Source organism: Cydia strobilella, chromosome 20, assembly GCF_947568885.1.
Source record: "Cydia strobilella chromosome 20, ilCydStro3.1, whole genome shotgun sequence".
Taxonomy (NCBI): Eukaryota; Metazoa; Arthropoda; class Insecta; order Lepidoptera; family Tortricidae; genus Cydia; species Cydia strobilella.
In genome coordinates this window covers 6,853,149-6,870,830 of record NC_086060.1, presented here as the reverse complement: position 1 = coordinate 6,870,830, position 17,682 = coordinate 6,853,149, and the positions used below count along the sequence as shown (strand labels likewise).

Sequence of the window (17,682 nt, the reverse complement as noted above, 5' to 3'; positions counted from 1 at the left end):
GATACATCATCTGTGAAAATTTCAACTGTCTAGCTATCACGGTTCATGAGATTACAGCCTGGTGACAGACGGACAGAGGAGTCTTAGTAATAGGGTCCCGTTTTTACCCTTTGGGTACGGAACCATAAGAATTTATTGAGTTGTGTCCGTAATTCTATATAGCCTTAACGATAGGTACTTTAGTAATGTAAGACAAAAAACATCGCATGCTAGTTTTATTATTGTTAATATTAGGTATATTTTAAAGTAGGGTATGCTGCTGGATATTACACGTATCTGGTAAAACTGTATGTATAGACTAGAGACAAAACCACGTAAGAGCTCTTTTTCTCACTGACGTCCAGTTTCTTGCGGGATACAGTTTTCTGCAGGATCCCGTTTTAGTAGTGTACATGCTAATAATTATAGTAAGATCATGTCCATCAGAAGCAGAATACAGATTACAGGGTAGTGCCAACAGCATACTAAATATGTTAGCGGACAGGCCAGATAGTCTTTTACAAAGACATTGGATGTCTGCACTTATAGACCCCCATTCAGGGGATATATTTAAAATTAAATTAAGGTAGTGTGTAATAAAAATAGTTTTAGTATAAATAACCTTGCTTTTAACTAATAAATTTTGAACATCGTGCCTGAATAAAGAAATTATTTATTTATTTATTTATAGTAACGTTCACACGAACATTCTGTTTGCGGGATACTGCACATACTACAGAAAACTGGATCCTGCAGAAAACCGTACCCGCAAAAAACTGGACGTCAGTGGGAAACAGCTCTTATAAATATAAAACTGTACCATCTGATGTAAACATACAATGCATGGCAAATAAATAAATGAAATAAAATGAAACCGGGAAGTCCATTTTGTTATTCAGTATTGCCCAACAAACAATCTTGTAATTACATTTCTGTGACTAAGTCGCATATGGCTTCAGTAAGTAAATTAATATTTTACTAATCATAAAAAACATTTGCAACGACTGTATGACTGGGGAATAGAGATGAAAACCCAATAGCAATCTGCTTGTAAGAATGGTGCCTTGCCGACTTTAGAAAAAGAGGATGTAGAAAAAGTTGCTTCTATTTAGCCAAACTAGGATCAAAAACACCCAACGTGGGTGACGTTGGGTGTTTTTGATCCTAGTTTGGCTTCACAGTGACATATTTCATGATACTGTGGTATTTTTTTTAATTTGTTTATCGTAACGGCACTAATCATGAAACTATATAAGAGGCTAAAGAAAAAGATATAGTTTTTAAATATAATTTTTACAATTTTTAATCAAGGGCAGCTTCTATGAAAAAATTCACTGTCTCTGCCTAGCCTTATGCCCGGTTCACATCTCTTCCAGTGGTATTCCAGTCCAGTGATCGAATCCAGCGCTGGAACGCTACTAGAATACAATCATTCCAGTAAGCTTTCCAGTCTAGCGACTGGAATGATGGTCTACTTTTGTAAAGTTTTAGTATTCGACTTGCACCGACAAGTCTAAAACTAAAACTCTAAACTTAGTAATAGGCTCCCGTTTTTACCCTTTGGGTACGGCACCCTAAAAAATGTACAATCAGCGACACACCGATGTACAGTTAACAGTGTGGGCGATGGTACGTGCATAGAGCCAAACCTAGCTTAGACAAATAATATTTTATAGCTCTTAATCATCTTTTGACCGTAGCGTTAGTGAGTCCAGTTTTAACTCGGGCATTGTGCTTTCGTATCGTATGTTCAGATGTTCTCCTCTACAGGTCCAAATACTCGCAGTTCTTAACCGATTCTCGTGAAATTTTGTAACCAGATTCTATGATTAAATAGATTTATTTGGTGATCTAGTTTTTGGATTTATAATGCTGAAATTGGCATAAAGGACTTAAGCGCCAATAGCGTCTATGGCCCTTAAGACCATTGTGGGGTCACTGTGATGACGACTCAACGAACTTGTTGTTGTTCACTTATGTTTTCTACACAGATTTCTGTGTATCTATTTAGATATACCATAGAAAACGCAAATGCATCTACTTCGCGTGTCCGAACCCCGACCAATTGTCGAGGTTGACCGTCGCTCTTTACAGTCCACGCCGCCGGTTGTTGCAGACGGACGTCCGTGAAAACTTAAAAAATGCTTCGTTGCATGATAATTAACTGCAACAGCCCAAAAATTGCGAGCACCCAAAGGCAAGAACATAATTATTTCCTATCACAGATAAGTAATTTTAAAATTATATTATGCGTAAATTTTGTATGAAAAAGTCGGCACGCTTGGTTTCAATACAAATCGTGGTATTTGCGTCATCTAGCGTATATATTAAATCGAGGTCTACAGCTCACAGAGCCACTTGTATTAGCATTGTCAAATAAAATTGCAGTGAATATTATGTATGTAGGTGATTTATTCTGGATATGAATGAATACTAGTAAGACTAGTTGTGGACGTTGAATTCTTATAATGCCAAAATTGGAACAATCCTTTTAATGTTTTCCTGCAAACGACGTATTTTTGTCTGAACATATTCTATTATGACATCATTCTCAAAATAATCTGACAGTAATCCAATAATTACTTTTTCAATAGTCATAAGTTCGTAAAAAATTCTTCCACACGTTTCCACTTGAGTTTGAACCCCACCAACGTATTCATATTCTATCCTCCATTCTTCATCACTGGAGGCATTATTTTTTAAAACAAAGTATTTGTAAGCATTATTAAGAAGTTGAAGTGTAGTATAAAGATCAGATTCCTCATAATGACACGTTTTTGAATCAAATGTATTCAAAAAACTCTCGGTACGATTCTGACATAGAAGGCTAGAGTCTAAATTATTTTTTATGTGTTTATCAATGAAAACATCCAAGTCTTTCATGTTTTCAACAACAATTCCACTTGTATACTTTTGAACAAGGATCAAATTAATAATTAAACTCGGTATTGAAGCTGGAAGAATTTCACACAATGGCGCATTATGGTCATATCTTGACCAGCCTGTGAGTATGATGCCTTTAATTTTATACAATTTCTTCAGAGTGCCATAATCAAATATAAAGTTGAGCCACTGGAGATGGTTATAGAATCGCGTTTTAAGATCAGGAAGTATCCTTTCCCTTCCATCAGCTCCTTTAAAAGCCGTCGCTATCCACAGATTATCAAACATCCTGTTATACTTGTACATATTAATGTGCACATCTTCATGGGGTTTTGTAGTGTAGTCCCAGTGTACAACTTCGGTGTCGGTTAAGATGAGGTTGCTGCAATCCATAGGCTTGACATCTCTGTACATGTCGTCCCAGATGAGAACGGTGGTGTTTGGACTAAGGAGGTGGACAGTCTCGATAAGGAAATTGACGTGCTCAGTTAACAGTTCTCTGGAAGACAATAAACATGAAATAGTTACTTCCTTAAGTGAAATACAAAGTGTGGCAAATAACATTTTTATTTTCAGGTAGGGTACTGTTCATAGAAGGCCCATAGGTGCCTGTTCTTCTCTCACCGTCACTGAGCGTAAGCGTGAGCGGGATGAATGTTTAATTAATGTTCAATTTATATTGTTAAAAAAAATTAAAGTGCGTTTTAGACGTACGTTCGTGATTTTTTTCTATCGAGCGAAAGTCAAAAAATTTGATTCAAATCAATGAAGTCACTAGAGAAAATCCCAAAAATTGCTAATAACATTTATGGAAACCGTATTGCGATCTAAAAAGCGGGTACCATTGTTCAAAAACTACGCGTTCCGAACCCACACCCAGCACCTAAAACTAAAGTGGAGAAGTCGCGCAAAATCGCCTTTTGTGTCCTCATTTTCCTTTCTGGATATTAACAGTATTGAAAATATTTTGACAGAATTTGTTATCAACCGCAGCTATGCCCCTACGTATAGGTTTTTTTTAAATTTTTATAAGAGAAGCAATTAAAATTTTGTGTAAAACCTGTTTTTCGCACCAAATTTTAACAATAATCAAAAAATAAAAAATAAAACAAACGTAGGGGCATAGCTATGGTAAATACACATCAAATTATGTAAAAATATTTTCCATAATGTCAATATTCAAAGAGGAAAATGGACTACGTTTGTATGAAGAAACGGCCGTCCCCTTTCGTCTTAACTGATATTTTCATAATAATAATGGGTTAGCGAATAACTTACGCATCTGTAGAATAACTTACGCATCTGTAGAATTCCGTCGCCGACATCGATTACATTTGTTGATATGGTAAACTTCATTGCAACCTAAATGGATGTATTTCAAAGGAGCTATCTTTTGGTGAAAACTTATGATCTGTAATAAAAATTTCAATTATTCTATTCTACAGTCTGAACTTTATTACAAGCTTTTTATTAACTTGCAATGTACCTATGTAAGTAAGTATGTATGTAATATGTAACTATGTTTGTACGGGTCAACACTTCCCGGTTTCCGATGAAGCTGAAAATATGCATACATTATTATGTAAGTCGGGTGACAGTGCAATATTATGGTACCATCGAGCTGATTTGATGATGGAGACAGGAGGTGGCCATGGGAACTCTGTGATAAAACAACGCAACCTTATTGTGCTTGGGTATTTTAGAATTGTCTCGATGAGTATTAGTTGCCTGTAGAAAGAAAAGTACAGTCAGCGATAAAAGCTTGTACCAAAAATTGTTTTTTTGCCTAAAACTTATTTATTTATCTTTCATACAAGTCAAACAATTTTTCCTTTTTAGAGTTCCGCAGCCATTATTTCAGAAACAGAACCATTATAGTTTCAAAATACAAGGCGTTAATTTTAACTCCCGGCAATAATTTGCGATGTGATGTGAATAGTTTTATAGTAAGTAGGTCATACTGAGCAACTTTTACTAGGTATGGGGCCGACGCGACGACCGACGAGTCGCGAATAAATCTGGCTCTCCCATAGAAAACATCTACCTATAGAAGTGTCCTACGTGGGCGATCTCGTTGCGAACGCGAACGCCCGCCGTGGGCCCGCCCCGCCGCGCCGCGCCGCTTCGCTTCGCGTTCGCGAGTTGTTCGCTTACGTAAGACGCCGCGTAAGTTAGACGGTAAGCCATACAATTCCCTTACCTGATTAATAATTTCTTCTAGTAAATGCTGGCTCTCCAAAGCACTAGGACAGATAGATTCGGGGAATTCAGGAGCTTCTCTTAAAAAGAAGAATTCCTGATACTTTAGAGCGAATTCCATGTGCCCGAATGTTTGGATCAGGGGGATTATCTCGAAACCAAATGATACTGCGGCGGTGAGGTATGCATACAGCTGGAAAAAACAGTTTTAAATGAAATGTGTAAGTTTCCAAATCAAGAAAAGTATACTAAATTTTAAGTCATGCAATATTTACAAACGGAAATATCCGGTGAATATCTTCTCGTCCCATAATAATTGATTGTCCTAATGTATTGTTACGCATAAAACTCTTTTCGCATATATTTTTTCCAGCTAAATCAGGAAGTATTTTCGAAAATAATTTGCATTAGGTATGTTGTTTTGTGTAGAATAGGGTAGGTTAGGTTAGGTTACTTTTTTTTTAGAAATGTTAATAGTTTCAGCACAATAACAATTATGCGAAATGAGTTATATGAATTAGGACAATAAATTATTATGCGACCCAATATGAAGACCCTTGCGTATACTTTTTTTTTAACTAACCTCTTTCTTTTTGTAACTATTCCACCCCCTCAATATTTCCACAAGTCCTTCGTAGGGAAACGTGTCCTCGTACTCAATAAGGAGACCATTGACGCCATGTTTCTTCAGCATCGGTAGCAGGGACTCCAGATACGACAACTTTGGAGGAGCTCCTTTCAAATCCAGATGTACAACAACATATTCTAACTCCACTTTAGGTGCAATTGTGTTGCCTTTGCGTTTGATAAAGAAATACTTTTCGGCGATAATATACGTAGCCAAAACATACACAACGAGAAACAACATTACAATTAAGACTCGCACTCTCACACTTCTTAATTTTGGTATTCTAGGATTCATTATGAATTTTTAGACAATTTTAGACACAGATCATAACACTCGCCCATATATTTTATTCACTGGAATAATTCCTTGTCCTTTTTATGCATAGGACCATCGAAATATCATGTGTTCTTATAATTATGAAGTGTTTACATAATTATAATTACTTCCATAAAAAATTATGAATCTCTGACACAGTGATGTTTACAAATAGATTTGACGTTGGTAACAAATGGGATATAGATTGATATAGATGGGATGGCTATAAAAGAGGTCGGTAGATACGTACACCTCCTTCCTCGTACACTTCATTACATTTAAATGGGCCAGTCATATTAAGCCTAAAAAGGGGGTCAACCTCGGAATGAGAGATAATAAGCTGGAAACTCGTATACACCTTCGTTATGGCGTATTAAATGCTGCATCTAGTAACCATGTGGTCTCTGGTTCACACAAAATCTTTTCACGATGGAAACATGACATGGCTTCAAAAGTCTTTAATGATTTAACAGAAATATAAGCGCTGGTGTTTAATAATAATTTAGTGGAGAAATTATCTGACATTTCGTAATTGGTACATTCCAATAAGGGGCCCACTGACTATCAGTCCGCCGGACGATATCGGCCTGTCAGTTAGAACAAAAATTTGACAGTTCCCAACAACTGACAGGCCGATATCGTCCGGCGGACTGATAGTCAGTGGGCCCCTAAGTAAGATTTGTTGCCAAGCAATTAAATTGTTCCGTTAAAGTTCGTTTAAGACTACAATAAAATTATAAAGTCGAAGAACAAAGTAAACAATTTGAAATAGGTACTATTTTGCAACTCGGCTTTCTAAGTTTTAGGTTGGCTATTGACATTGTATTTGCAGTTTTGGATAATAATTAAGTTTTCCTGAAGGAAAAGGAGCGAACGACTGAGGGATAATTGAAAAGTTGCTGACCTGCAAAATCAAAAGGCACCTATTTTTAGTTAGTTTTAATATTCTATAATGTTATAATTCTGAGCAGCTGTCCTCGTTACTAGATCTCGTTCAAACCAATTTTCGGTGGAAGTTTGCATGGTAATGTACATCATATATTTTTTTTAGTTTTATGATTCTCTTATTGTACAAGTTACAGGGGGGGGGGGACATATTTTACCACTTTGGAAGCGTATCTCGCGCAAATTATTCAGTTTAGAAAAAATGATATTAGAAACCACAATATCATTTTTGAAAACCTTGAAACCTTGAAAACCGAATAATAAAACCTTGGATGACCCCTGGTATGTTGCGCTGCATTAGGAACCGTAACAAACTACAACTCAAATCGCGACGGGAACCTCATAATGAAGTTCTCAAAATCACCTACAAACGATACCGCAATTATTGTAATGATCTAATAAAAAAAATCTGGCGCAAATATGATAAAGAACAGCTGGCTAAATCATCTAAAACTCTAAAATGCTCTGGCAGACAATAAAAAGGATAACTCACTACAAATCTGACAAAACAAAAAATACTGACCTACTAAAAACTAAACAATCTCCAACTTCCTCTGTTAACTATGTAAATAATTATTTTGCTGGCGTTGGCAAAACACTGGCCGAAGAAATCCTAAGTACTTCAAATAATCGATATGTAAATGCTCATGCCGGAAACAACTTGCCCGACTGTATCTCCTCCTCACTTGTTTTCCTGAACACTGACCCCCAGGAAATACACTGTATTATCATGGGTCTCAGAGCCGATAGCGCCCCTGGATGGGATAACATACCAACTAAATTTCTGAAGCACGCCTGCACGGTTGTAGCCCCTGTAATTAGCCACCTAGCAAACCTTTGCTTTGCAAGAGGAGTGTGGCGTCCCCACTAGCTGCCACTGTCGACGTCATCTAACAGATGGCGTTAGGGAGCTAGAACGCAATTATCTAGAAACCTACATCGCGCTTACGAAGTTTCAAAATGTCACTGACTATATATACTCCTTCTGACTAACTCTCAGTGGACTTCGGTCCCCAGGCATAACACCCGCCTGGAGAGAGTACTCTCTATTGGTCCTCTCTCTCTACACTTACCACATTGGTGACCTTCCGACATTGGACAGCTATGAAGACCTCAAGATCCTGATGACGCCGCCTCGCAGCAAAAACAGTTTCCTCTCTGTGTGCCACCTTGCATGCCTCTGTACAGTTCTGTACATATGTATTATATCCTGTAAATATCTCGTAAATATTCATGCCTGGCACTCAACTTCTCTCACTCTCTCTCTCTCCGCTCGCCGCTCTGGCTCTGAGCAACTGCGCTCGTCACACTGGCTCTGAGCAGCTCTGCTCGCCTGTGACTCTGAGCATCTTCGCTCGCCACACTGGCTCGAGCACACACCTGGTTTCGCTGCACGCTTCATACGTCGTCGCTGACCCCTCCGCTCAAAGGGGGGCTGATGTGGCGTCCCCACTAGCTGCCACTGTCGACGTCATCTAACAGATGGCGTTAGGGAGCTAGAACGCAATTATCTAGAAACCTACATCGCGCTTACGAAGTTTCAAAATGTCACTGACTATATATACTCCTTCTGACTAACTCTCAGTGGACTTCGGTCCCCAGGCATAACACCCGCCTGGAGAGAGTACTCTCTATTGGTCCTCTCCCTCTACACTTACCACAGGAGTATTCCCCGCCCCACTGAAACAATCGATTGTGACACCGGTGTATAAGAGTGGAGAGAGAGATGATGTAAGCAATTATCGACTTATTTCCGTGTTGACTGAGAAAAATTAATAAATAATCGTCTTGTATCATACCTTAATAAATTTAATATACTTTCCGAAAACCAATTTGGTTTTCGGCAGTCCAGATCCACAGAAGATGCTATACTATCCCTAACATCCTTAGTTACCGACAAAATTAATAAAGGTAAGAAATGCCTCACTATATTTTAAGATCTAAAAAAGGCGTTTGATACGGTCTCTCTCTCCACTCTTACACAAAAAATGGAACGAATTGGCATAAGGGGTCTGCCTCTCCAATTGCTGAGTGACTACTTGCAGGGGCGTACGCAAAGAGTGAAAATAGGAGACTACATAAGTAACGAAACAGATATAACTTATGGTGTCCCCCAGGGAAGCGTTCTGGGGCTCACGTTGTTTCTTATATATATCAATGACTTGACGAATCTCAAACTGCAACGTGGGCACATCGGCTCTTATGCTGATGACACAGCTATAGTGTTCGATGGAGAATCCTGGGAGTCAGTGTTCAGAAGTGCAGAATCTGGCCTCCGAAGAGTGGCTGTATGGCTTAGAAATAACCTCCTTACATTAAATGCCAGCAAAACTAATTATATTTGTTTTAGTAAATATGACTGTTCGCAACCTAATGTTAACTTAAAACTAAAGATACACATGTGTACCCAGGATGATCCTTGCCCCTGTGAATGCATCGAACTGGAAAAAGTAAAATTTACTAAATATCTAGGTGTACTACTTGACCTTACTTGCCTTCTACATGTGCACCCTCGGGCTCAATTAATCCTTTCAATGAAGAGGAAATAATTAGAAAAATCAACAACTTGAAAAATGACAGAAGTCCAGGACAAGATAACATCCCAAATGAAGCTATAAAAATAGGGAAATTTCTCTTAGCAACTCCACTGGCTCTACTATTTAACAAAATATTGCGGGACAAAAAAATACCATCTACCTGGACAGAGTCAAGAATAATCCTGCTATATAAAAAAGGGGACCCGAAGGATGTGAGCAACTACCGTCCAATCAGCCTACTGCCCACACTTTACAAACTGTTCGCATCATGCATAGAAAAAAGATTAGAGGCCAAAATCGAAGAACACCAGCCCATCGAGCAAGCAGGTTTTCGAAAAAATTACAGCACAATTGATCACATCCATACAACACAACAAATTATAGAAAAATTCCAAGAGTTAAAAAAAACCATTATACGTTGCATTTATTGATTATACCAAGGCTTTCGACTCAATAACCCATGAAAGCATATGGAAGGCATTAGAACAACAGAACATACCCAAACAATACATAGATATAATAAAAAACATATATTGTAACAGCAGGAGCAGAGTGAAGTTAGACAGATTGGGCCCAGAGATAAAAATATGCAGAGGGGTAAAGCAGGGCGACCCCTTGTCACCTAGACTGTTCATCGCGGTCCTCCAAGACACTATGAAAGACCTAAACTGGAATAAAAAAGGTATCTACATCAATGGCCAGTTTCTTAGTAATCTACGCTTTGCAGACGATATTGCTATCTTCTCAGAAACGTCAAAACAACTGAAGGATATGATACAAGAATTGAGCACTCTTAGCAACAAAATCGGACTAAGATTAAATGCTTCAAAAACAAAAATTCTCACTAACAGTATAAACACACCTATTGTAATAGACGGAACACAACTTGACTATGAAGACCAGTATATATACCTGGGAAAGCTGATATCTTTCAAAAAGTCAAGAAACATAGATGAAATAAACCGAAGAATTAAACACTCATGGAACAAATTTTGGTCCTACAAGGAAGTATTAAAATCAAACCTCCCTCTTAAAATTAAAAAGAAAGTAATGGACTCATGTCTTCTACCCTGCCTCACCTACGCAAGTCAAACGTGGGTATACAACAAAGAAACAAAAAATAAAATTCAAATTTGTCAACGAGCTATGGAGAGGAGTATCCTAAACATCAAACTAAGAGACAGAAAAAGAAACACTGATATTAGAAAAAAAACGAATATTATAGACGCTCTACAATATGCCAAACGCCTAAAATGGAAATGGGCAGGCCACATAGCCCGCTACACAGACAATAGGTGGACAATAAAAGCTACAACTTGGAAAGGCCCAGTAGGCAAAAGGGAAGCAGGAAGACCAAAAGAACGGTGGGCAGACGAAATATCGAAAGTGGCCGGTAAAAGCTGGATGGAGACAGCCAAAGACCGAAGTTGCTGGATAAAGTTGGAGGTGACCTTTACCCGAAAGGGGCCTTAAATAAAATAAAAAACAACTATTATCTTCAACAAACTTTAATAACAACTGTTTATGAAAGTATTATAAAAAAAATATAACAAATATAACAATATGTAACAAATAGACTAAGTTTACTTAAGGAATAAAGAAGGTTTATAATAAAAACTACTTGACCAACGCCTCTCATGGCACATGCAACTGGAAAATGTAAACAATAGAATAAGAAAACTTAACTGGATTTTCAAGATGTTTAGATATATTACTACTAAGGAACTACTGAATCAACTTTATATTACATTGGCACAACCTGTCATGAGTTACTGTATTACTGTCTGGGGTGGCGCTGCCAAAACAACATTTTTAGAGGTGGAGAGAGGGCAACGTTGCCTGCTCAAGGTGATGTACTCAAAACCATACTGGTTTCCTACAAAAAAACTATATGAAATTAGTGACCAATTAACAATCAGGAAGCTGTATGTTTTGAGTGCAACACTCAGGCTACACAAAACCCTAGATTTTGACCCTACAATTGAAACCCGTCGACGTAAAAACAATGTTACCCCCCTATCATGCTATAAATCTATGTTTGCCAAAAGGCAATATAAAGCACAATCGGCATACATGTACAACAATATAAATATATCTATCCATTACTGTTGTATAAGTGTAAGATAGAACTCACTAAATGGCTGAAACAACTAAGTTATGATGATACAGTCATTATTGTACCGCATAAAATATTAACTATACATAAATATATTGGCTGAACACATACGCAAATCCACACACGCGTGCACTCGCACACACACACACACACACACACACACACATACATACATAAATATGTCCTTCATCACAAGCACAGTATTTAAGTAAGTAATTTAATTAGGCTAGAACATTAATTAATACCATAAATACCTAAACTATAAGTTAAAATTATAAGTAGTTTATAAATAACATCATCATCATGTATACCAACAATATTTCCTAAATAAAAAAGACTGTTATATTTATAGACGAGCGGGGCATCCTGATACAGGTACATTCACCTAAAAGGAAGTCCCAACCACTGATGGCAATTTGTAGACTAAGCTTACAAGGAAATAAAACAATTTTCATTTTCATTTTCATTTCATTTCATTTTCATAGTCAATGTGTGACGACCATGTCAGCCCTGAATCTATTACGAAGCCCAGGTACCTAGCTGAGTCTACCTGAGTAGTAGTTACATATGTTTACAGTAGGTATCTGGTTGCTTTGTGGCCAGTGTTCTTTCAGTTAGGCACAGTTACATCAACTTGGTCGCGTAACTGGAGTTCCGTACTGGAGAGGAGCGAAATAAGAACAACTAGGGATACTTTTTGAGGTAAGTGTTAGAGCGCATGGACATGCGTGTATCGCTCGGAGGCGTATTAGGGAACTGACTCATGACTGGTCGATAGCCGAGGCTCGTTGCACACATATGCATGCTTTCGCGCATACTTTATTAACACATAGGAAACAACAGTGGTAAGGTACCTACATTATTTTAGGGTTCCGTTTCTTCCTTCTGAGGTACGGGTGAGGTACTTATAGGATTACTCGTGCGTCGGTCTGTCTATCCGTCTGTCACAGCCTATTTTCTCCGAAACTACTTAACCAATTTAGTTGAAATTTGGTATACATATATAAGTTTGTGACCCAAAGACGAACATGTAATGTAAACAAATGAATTTTAAACATGGGGGCCACTTTTGGGGGGTAAATGTGAAAATTAAAAATAAAGTTTTTCAAATTATATCGTGTTACATATCAAATGAAAGAGCTCATTGTGAGAATCTCAAATATATATTTTTTATAATTTTTGGATAAACAATTTAGAAGTTATTCAAGAAAATAGGCAAAAACTGACCATTATCTCCGAAACTACTCAATCAAAAATTTTGAAAAAAATACACAAAATAGATCTTTACCTATAAATTACAGGAAAACCTATTAGAAATGTGCAGTGCAAGCGTGAGTCGGGCTTAATCACTTAGTTTTTGATCCGACCCCTACGGGTTTTTTAAAGACATTTCACTCACGTTTTACATAAAAAATACATTGTTTAAATTGTGTAATGTACGGAACCCTTGGAACGCGAGTCCGACTCGCACTTGGCCGGTTTTTTATAATATTAAACTAAAATATATATTAATTACTAAGTTTTATGTTTCAGGTTATTCATTTCAGGTCCAGTTTATTGCGTCGTCTACAGGTTACAGTCTCCAATTCTTGATCAGCTGTCTGCGCTGCGCAGGCGGGGAAGTTGTTTTGAGCGCTAACTGGTCTTTGTCAGTTGTGTCGTTTACAATATTGTTTTGTATGTCGTCGTGTTTATTCTGCAGGTTAACAACCCCGTTGTCAGTATTTACTTAAATTCTTGATCAGCTGTTTGCGCAGGCGGGGAAGTTGTTTTGAGCGCTAACCGGTCGTTGTCAGTTGTGTCGTTTACAATATTGATTTGTATGTCGTTGTATTTATTCTGCAGGTTAACAACCCCGTTGTCAGTATTTACTTAAATTCTTGATCAGCTGTTTGCGCAGGTGGGGAAGTTGTTTTGAGCGCTAACCGGTCGTTGTCAGTTGTGTCGTTTACGTTGTATTTATTCTGCAGGTTAACAACCCCGTTGTCAGTATTTAGTATTTACTTAAATTGTTTTCGTTTGAAACACATTTTTCGGTGGTCGGTATTTGCGAGAGCTCTTGTTTAGTCATACTCATACGCATAATATATTTATTTATTATAGTTCGTATTACATGTCACAATATTATAAATTATTTACAAAATATGATTTCTGTTGTAGCTAATGTAACATTTTACATAATAATATAAAAATTAAAATAATTTAAATCTGTTTAGGAACTTATTTCGTACTCCATAAACTCATTAAAGCTATAAAAAGTGTGCTCGATAAGCCATCGTTTCAGGTGCATTTTAAAGCTCGTTAATGACGACGCATTTGTGACATGACTCGGCAGTCGGTTGTACACAGTCGGCCCCATCACGTGGGTTAGTTTCACTGACTTGGCTAACCTATGCTTAACACCCAGGAGTCTGTGGGCATTCCGCAAGTTACGACCGTTTAGCTGGTAAGCGTTTGAATTGCGACGGTTGCTTCGTCATCGTTGCGAGCTTCTCTTTCAATGCGCACGGCGGAGGCGCGCTGTTTCCGCGGCGCCGAGCAATACACTGCGGCGGGGACAGCCAGATAGTGTGGATGGGCAGGCGTCGGTAGACGTTGCAATATTGTTTACCGCGTTTCGCGTCCTTAGTTGAGCTCTCGAGTTTATTTTTATCATTACAGCAGATTTTATTTTGCGCATTTTGTTACATATTTCTTTGCGCATTTTGTTACATAGTACTTAAATCACTCACTTTTGCTCGAGTGGTAGTATGAGGTCTATGAGTAGGGTTTTCACTGCACTACTGTCTATTTGTACCATTTTAATTATCGAATTTTGTTTTACTGAGGAGCAACCATTATTGACGTATGGCCGACCGCCGACGACTGATATTGTATGTTATTAGAAAGTTATTTAGGTACAAGTTACGTATTTAAATATTTTAAATCATCACATGTACAACATACGTACGAAATATCATTTGATATTTACCAGTTCCTTTTCGGTGAAGGAAAACATCGTGGGGAAACCTGTCTAATCCCAATAAGGCCCAATTTCCCCTCTGGATTGGAAGGTCAAATGGCAGTCGCTTTCGTATAAACTAGTGCCTACGTCAATTTTCGGGATCCCAGGAAGGGGATCCCAGGTTCCCATGAGCCGCGGCGTTGCAAAATGCTGGGATAACGCGAGGAAGAAGAAGATCATTTTAGATTTTTTATTTAATAATGTCATCATATTGAACTAAAAAATCCATCGAAATTATGCTCTTAGTTAAAAATACGGTCAAGATTGAATATGGAGGCAACTAAACTTAACAAAGAAGCATCTCGTTTATACGAACGAATTCGGCACAAAGTTACGAATCAATTTTCAATTTAAATTTAAATCACATTAATGTGGCTCATGTTCAAATACGAAATCAAATATCGGAATATAATAACTCTCAACTTCGTAATGCTTATTTCGGTCCCGCAAAAAGTTCTCCTGGGTACTTTACTTTCTAACTTTGGAATTCGCTATCATTGGAAATTTTCCTTTGGGAAGGGGAATTTTAGAACAATTTCAGAAGCTGATTAGGTTACAGTTGTCGAGTTAATGAAAAGTTGTGTCGAGTTGACGCAAAGTTGTGTCGACTCTGGTTTCTGTTTAAACGCTCAAATAAGCACACACAAATGTGCTGCGAACTTTTGACGTCTCATATTTCTATTGTAACTACATTTTAACTCCATCGGTAAGCTCGATCTTAGGACCTGTCTTCACTTTCCATCAGGTGTGACTAGGGCCAATCGCCAATCAGTTTATAAAAAAAAAAAAAAAACTTCCATATTTGTGCTAAACACAGTGTGGAAATAATGAATCCCTGGAGAGAAATAAATGCCTTAAAAAATAAAAAAAATAAATAAAAAAAATTTCGTTTATTTCAGACTTCATAATGGTCCATACATGTTAGTACTTAATACTATTTTAAGCAACTAAACTTAAATTATTTATATTATTATTTGTATCTCCGTTACAAACTCTCGGGTTTTCAGGCCCGGTCATTTATAAGGCGTGCGTGGGGATATAGATCCAACACGTAGAGGCCGTTTGGAGAGTTTTGATGTCATATAGAACGCCTGCTGGAACCCATTCACGGGTACATAAATAGATACCCGTAAACCGGTTTCAGCAGGCATTGGGAGCTATTATAGAAAAGTGGAAAGAGTCCTGGTCTATGGCATAAATTTGGGTGGAATATAATACTGGGCTATTGCTAAGAGTTCCGGACACCTTATTATTATTGTATTTCTATTTTGGCAGGAGCCAGGGTACACTCATCGGCTGCTACATACTCATGTGTACGCAGCTACCAATGAGTGCGCCCTGGTCCAGTGCACGATAAGCTGACTGTCGAGCCTGTCAGCTATAACTTCTAGGAGACTGTTGCGGCTGTCCCGCAGGCGCCGTAGCGCGACCGCGCAGCGCCCTCGCATGATGGCCGGAAATCCGTCCACGCGCGCATCCGCGAACATCCCGGACGCGCTGCACCAGCGAGGCAACCGCAACAGCGCCCTGAATGCATTGTTATATTGGACGCGCAGGTCACTTAGCGACCTTTGCGTATAGCTGGTCCATAGTGCACATGTATAAAAAGTCGTGCAAAAAGCTCGAAATAGGGTTATTCTTACTGGCGCGGTGCAACGCCTAAACCTATGAGCCAGCATATTCGCTCTAGTCGCTAACGCCCTACGCTCCCGCTTTATATCCTCATCATCCCTCATGTTATCACACACTACATGCCCTAGGTATTTAAATTGAGATACCTGTTTTAAAGGCACGCCGTTGAGCAATACTGGAGGAAAGTCATCTGCACATCTATTATTAGGCTTAAAGAGCATAAATTCACTTTTCGTACAGTTATATTTAAGGCCGTGACTAGTAGCATATTGCTCACATACCTTTAGCAATTTCCTAAGCCCTCCTGCCGAGGGGCTCAACAGCACCATATCATCCGCATAACTGATATTATTAAAACTTGTGTCTTGTATGCGGCAACCAACATGCATGCTGCTGAGCTCCTCGATAAGTGCATTCATATATAAGTTAAACAATTTACGAGAGCTTAACCCGCCCTGTCTTACCCCACAGTCAAGACCATACTCATCAGACATTGCATCACCCCACTTAACGACATTAATTTGACTAGAGTACCAAAATCTAAAAACATGTATTATTTCTTTAGGTACATTTGCATCACAAAGCTTTTTCCATAGCAGCCCATAGTTCTCTAAGTCAAAAGCCCTTGACAGATCTAGATAGCAAGCAAATACAGGTGTGTTCCTGTTGTTATAGTATCGGACAGTTTCCTTCATACATATTATGGCACTTTCTGTAGACAGTCCAGGCCTAAACCCGAACTGCGCACTATGTAGATGCAAATACTTATCCAGTTCAGCGTTTAGCAAACTGTCAAAAACTTTCGAGATTACCGTAGCAAGGGAAATAGGCCTATAATTATTTATAGAGGACACATCACCTGTTTTATTCTTTATAATGGGTACAACAACAGTTTTTGTCATCTCTATGGGTACAAAGGAGTGTGTCATACACAGCGAAAACAGCATTGCAAGAACCCTTGGCAGGTGCAGCTCGGCATGCTGAAGCATAGCTCATTTTGCTTAAAGGAAACATTTTCTATTAAAAAAAAAAAAAACTTCATTCAAAGATTTTTCACCCGGGAATCGAACCGACTAAAAATTAAAAAATAAACACGCTATTTTATATTTTATTTTATATATTTCTATATTTTTTTAACAAGCAAAATTGAAAAAAAAAATGTAAAATCTTTGAATGCAGTCTTGTTTATTTTTAAAAATAAAAGAATGTGACAAATTGGCCGCAGCGTGTTTCGCACTGTCCAGGATAGCACCCGGTTTATCTATGGAGAATATCAAAGCTGCTTACTATGGATATTTCCACTCGATTCTTGTGCAAGGTGTAGGTCTCTGGTGCACAGACGCGGATCGCGACAGTGTTTAAAATGCAGAAACGAGCCCTGCGTATAATCGACGGAAAACCATTTGACCATCCTGCTCAGTCCTTGTTTAAAAACACTATATGC

General features: G+C 38.2%; 1 protein-coding gene across 1 annotated transcript in view; it reads right to left on the bottom strand.

Annotated features, from left to right (window-relative positions):
• Positions 1 to 2,442: 2,442 nt before the first annotated feature.
• The window catches only part of LOC134750778 (uncharacterized), a 347,410-nt gene continuing 332,170 nt past the window's right edge, over positions 2,443 to 17,682 (bottom strand). The window contains exon 3 of the mRNA XM_063686021.1: positions 2,443 to 3,361. Within this exon, the coding sequence (XP_063542091.1) occupies positions 2,443 to 3,361 (919 nt within the window). The remainder of the gene's footprint in view (positions 3,362 to 17,682) is intronic.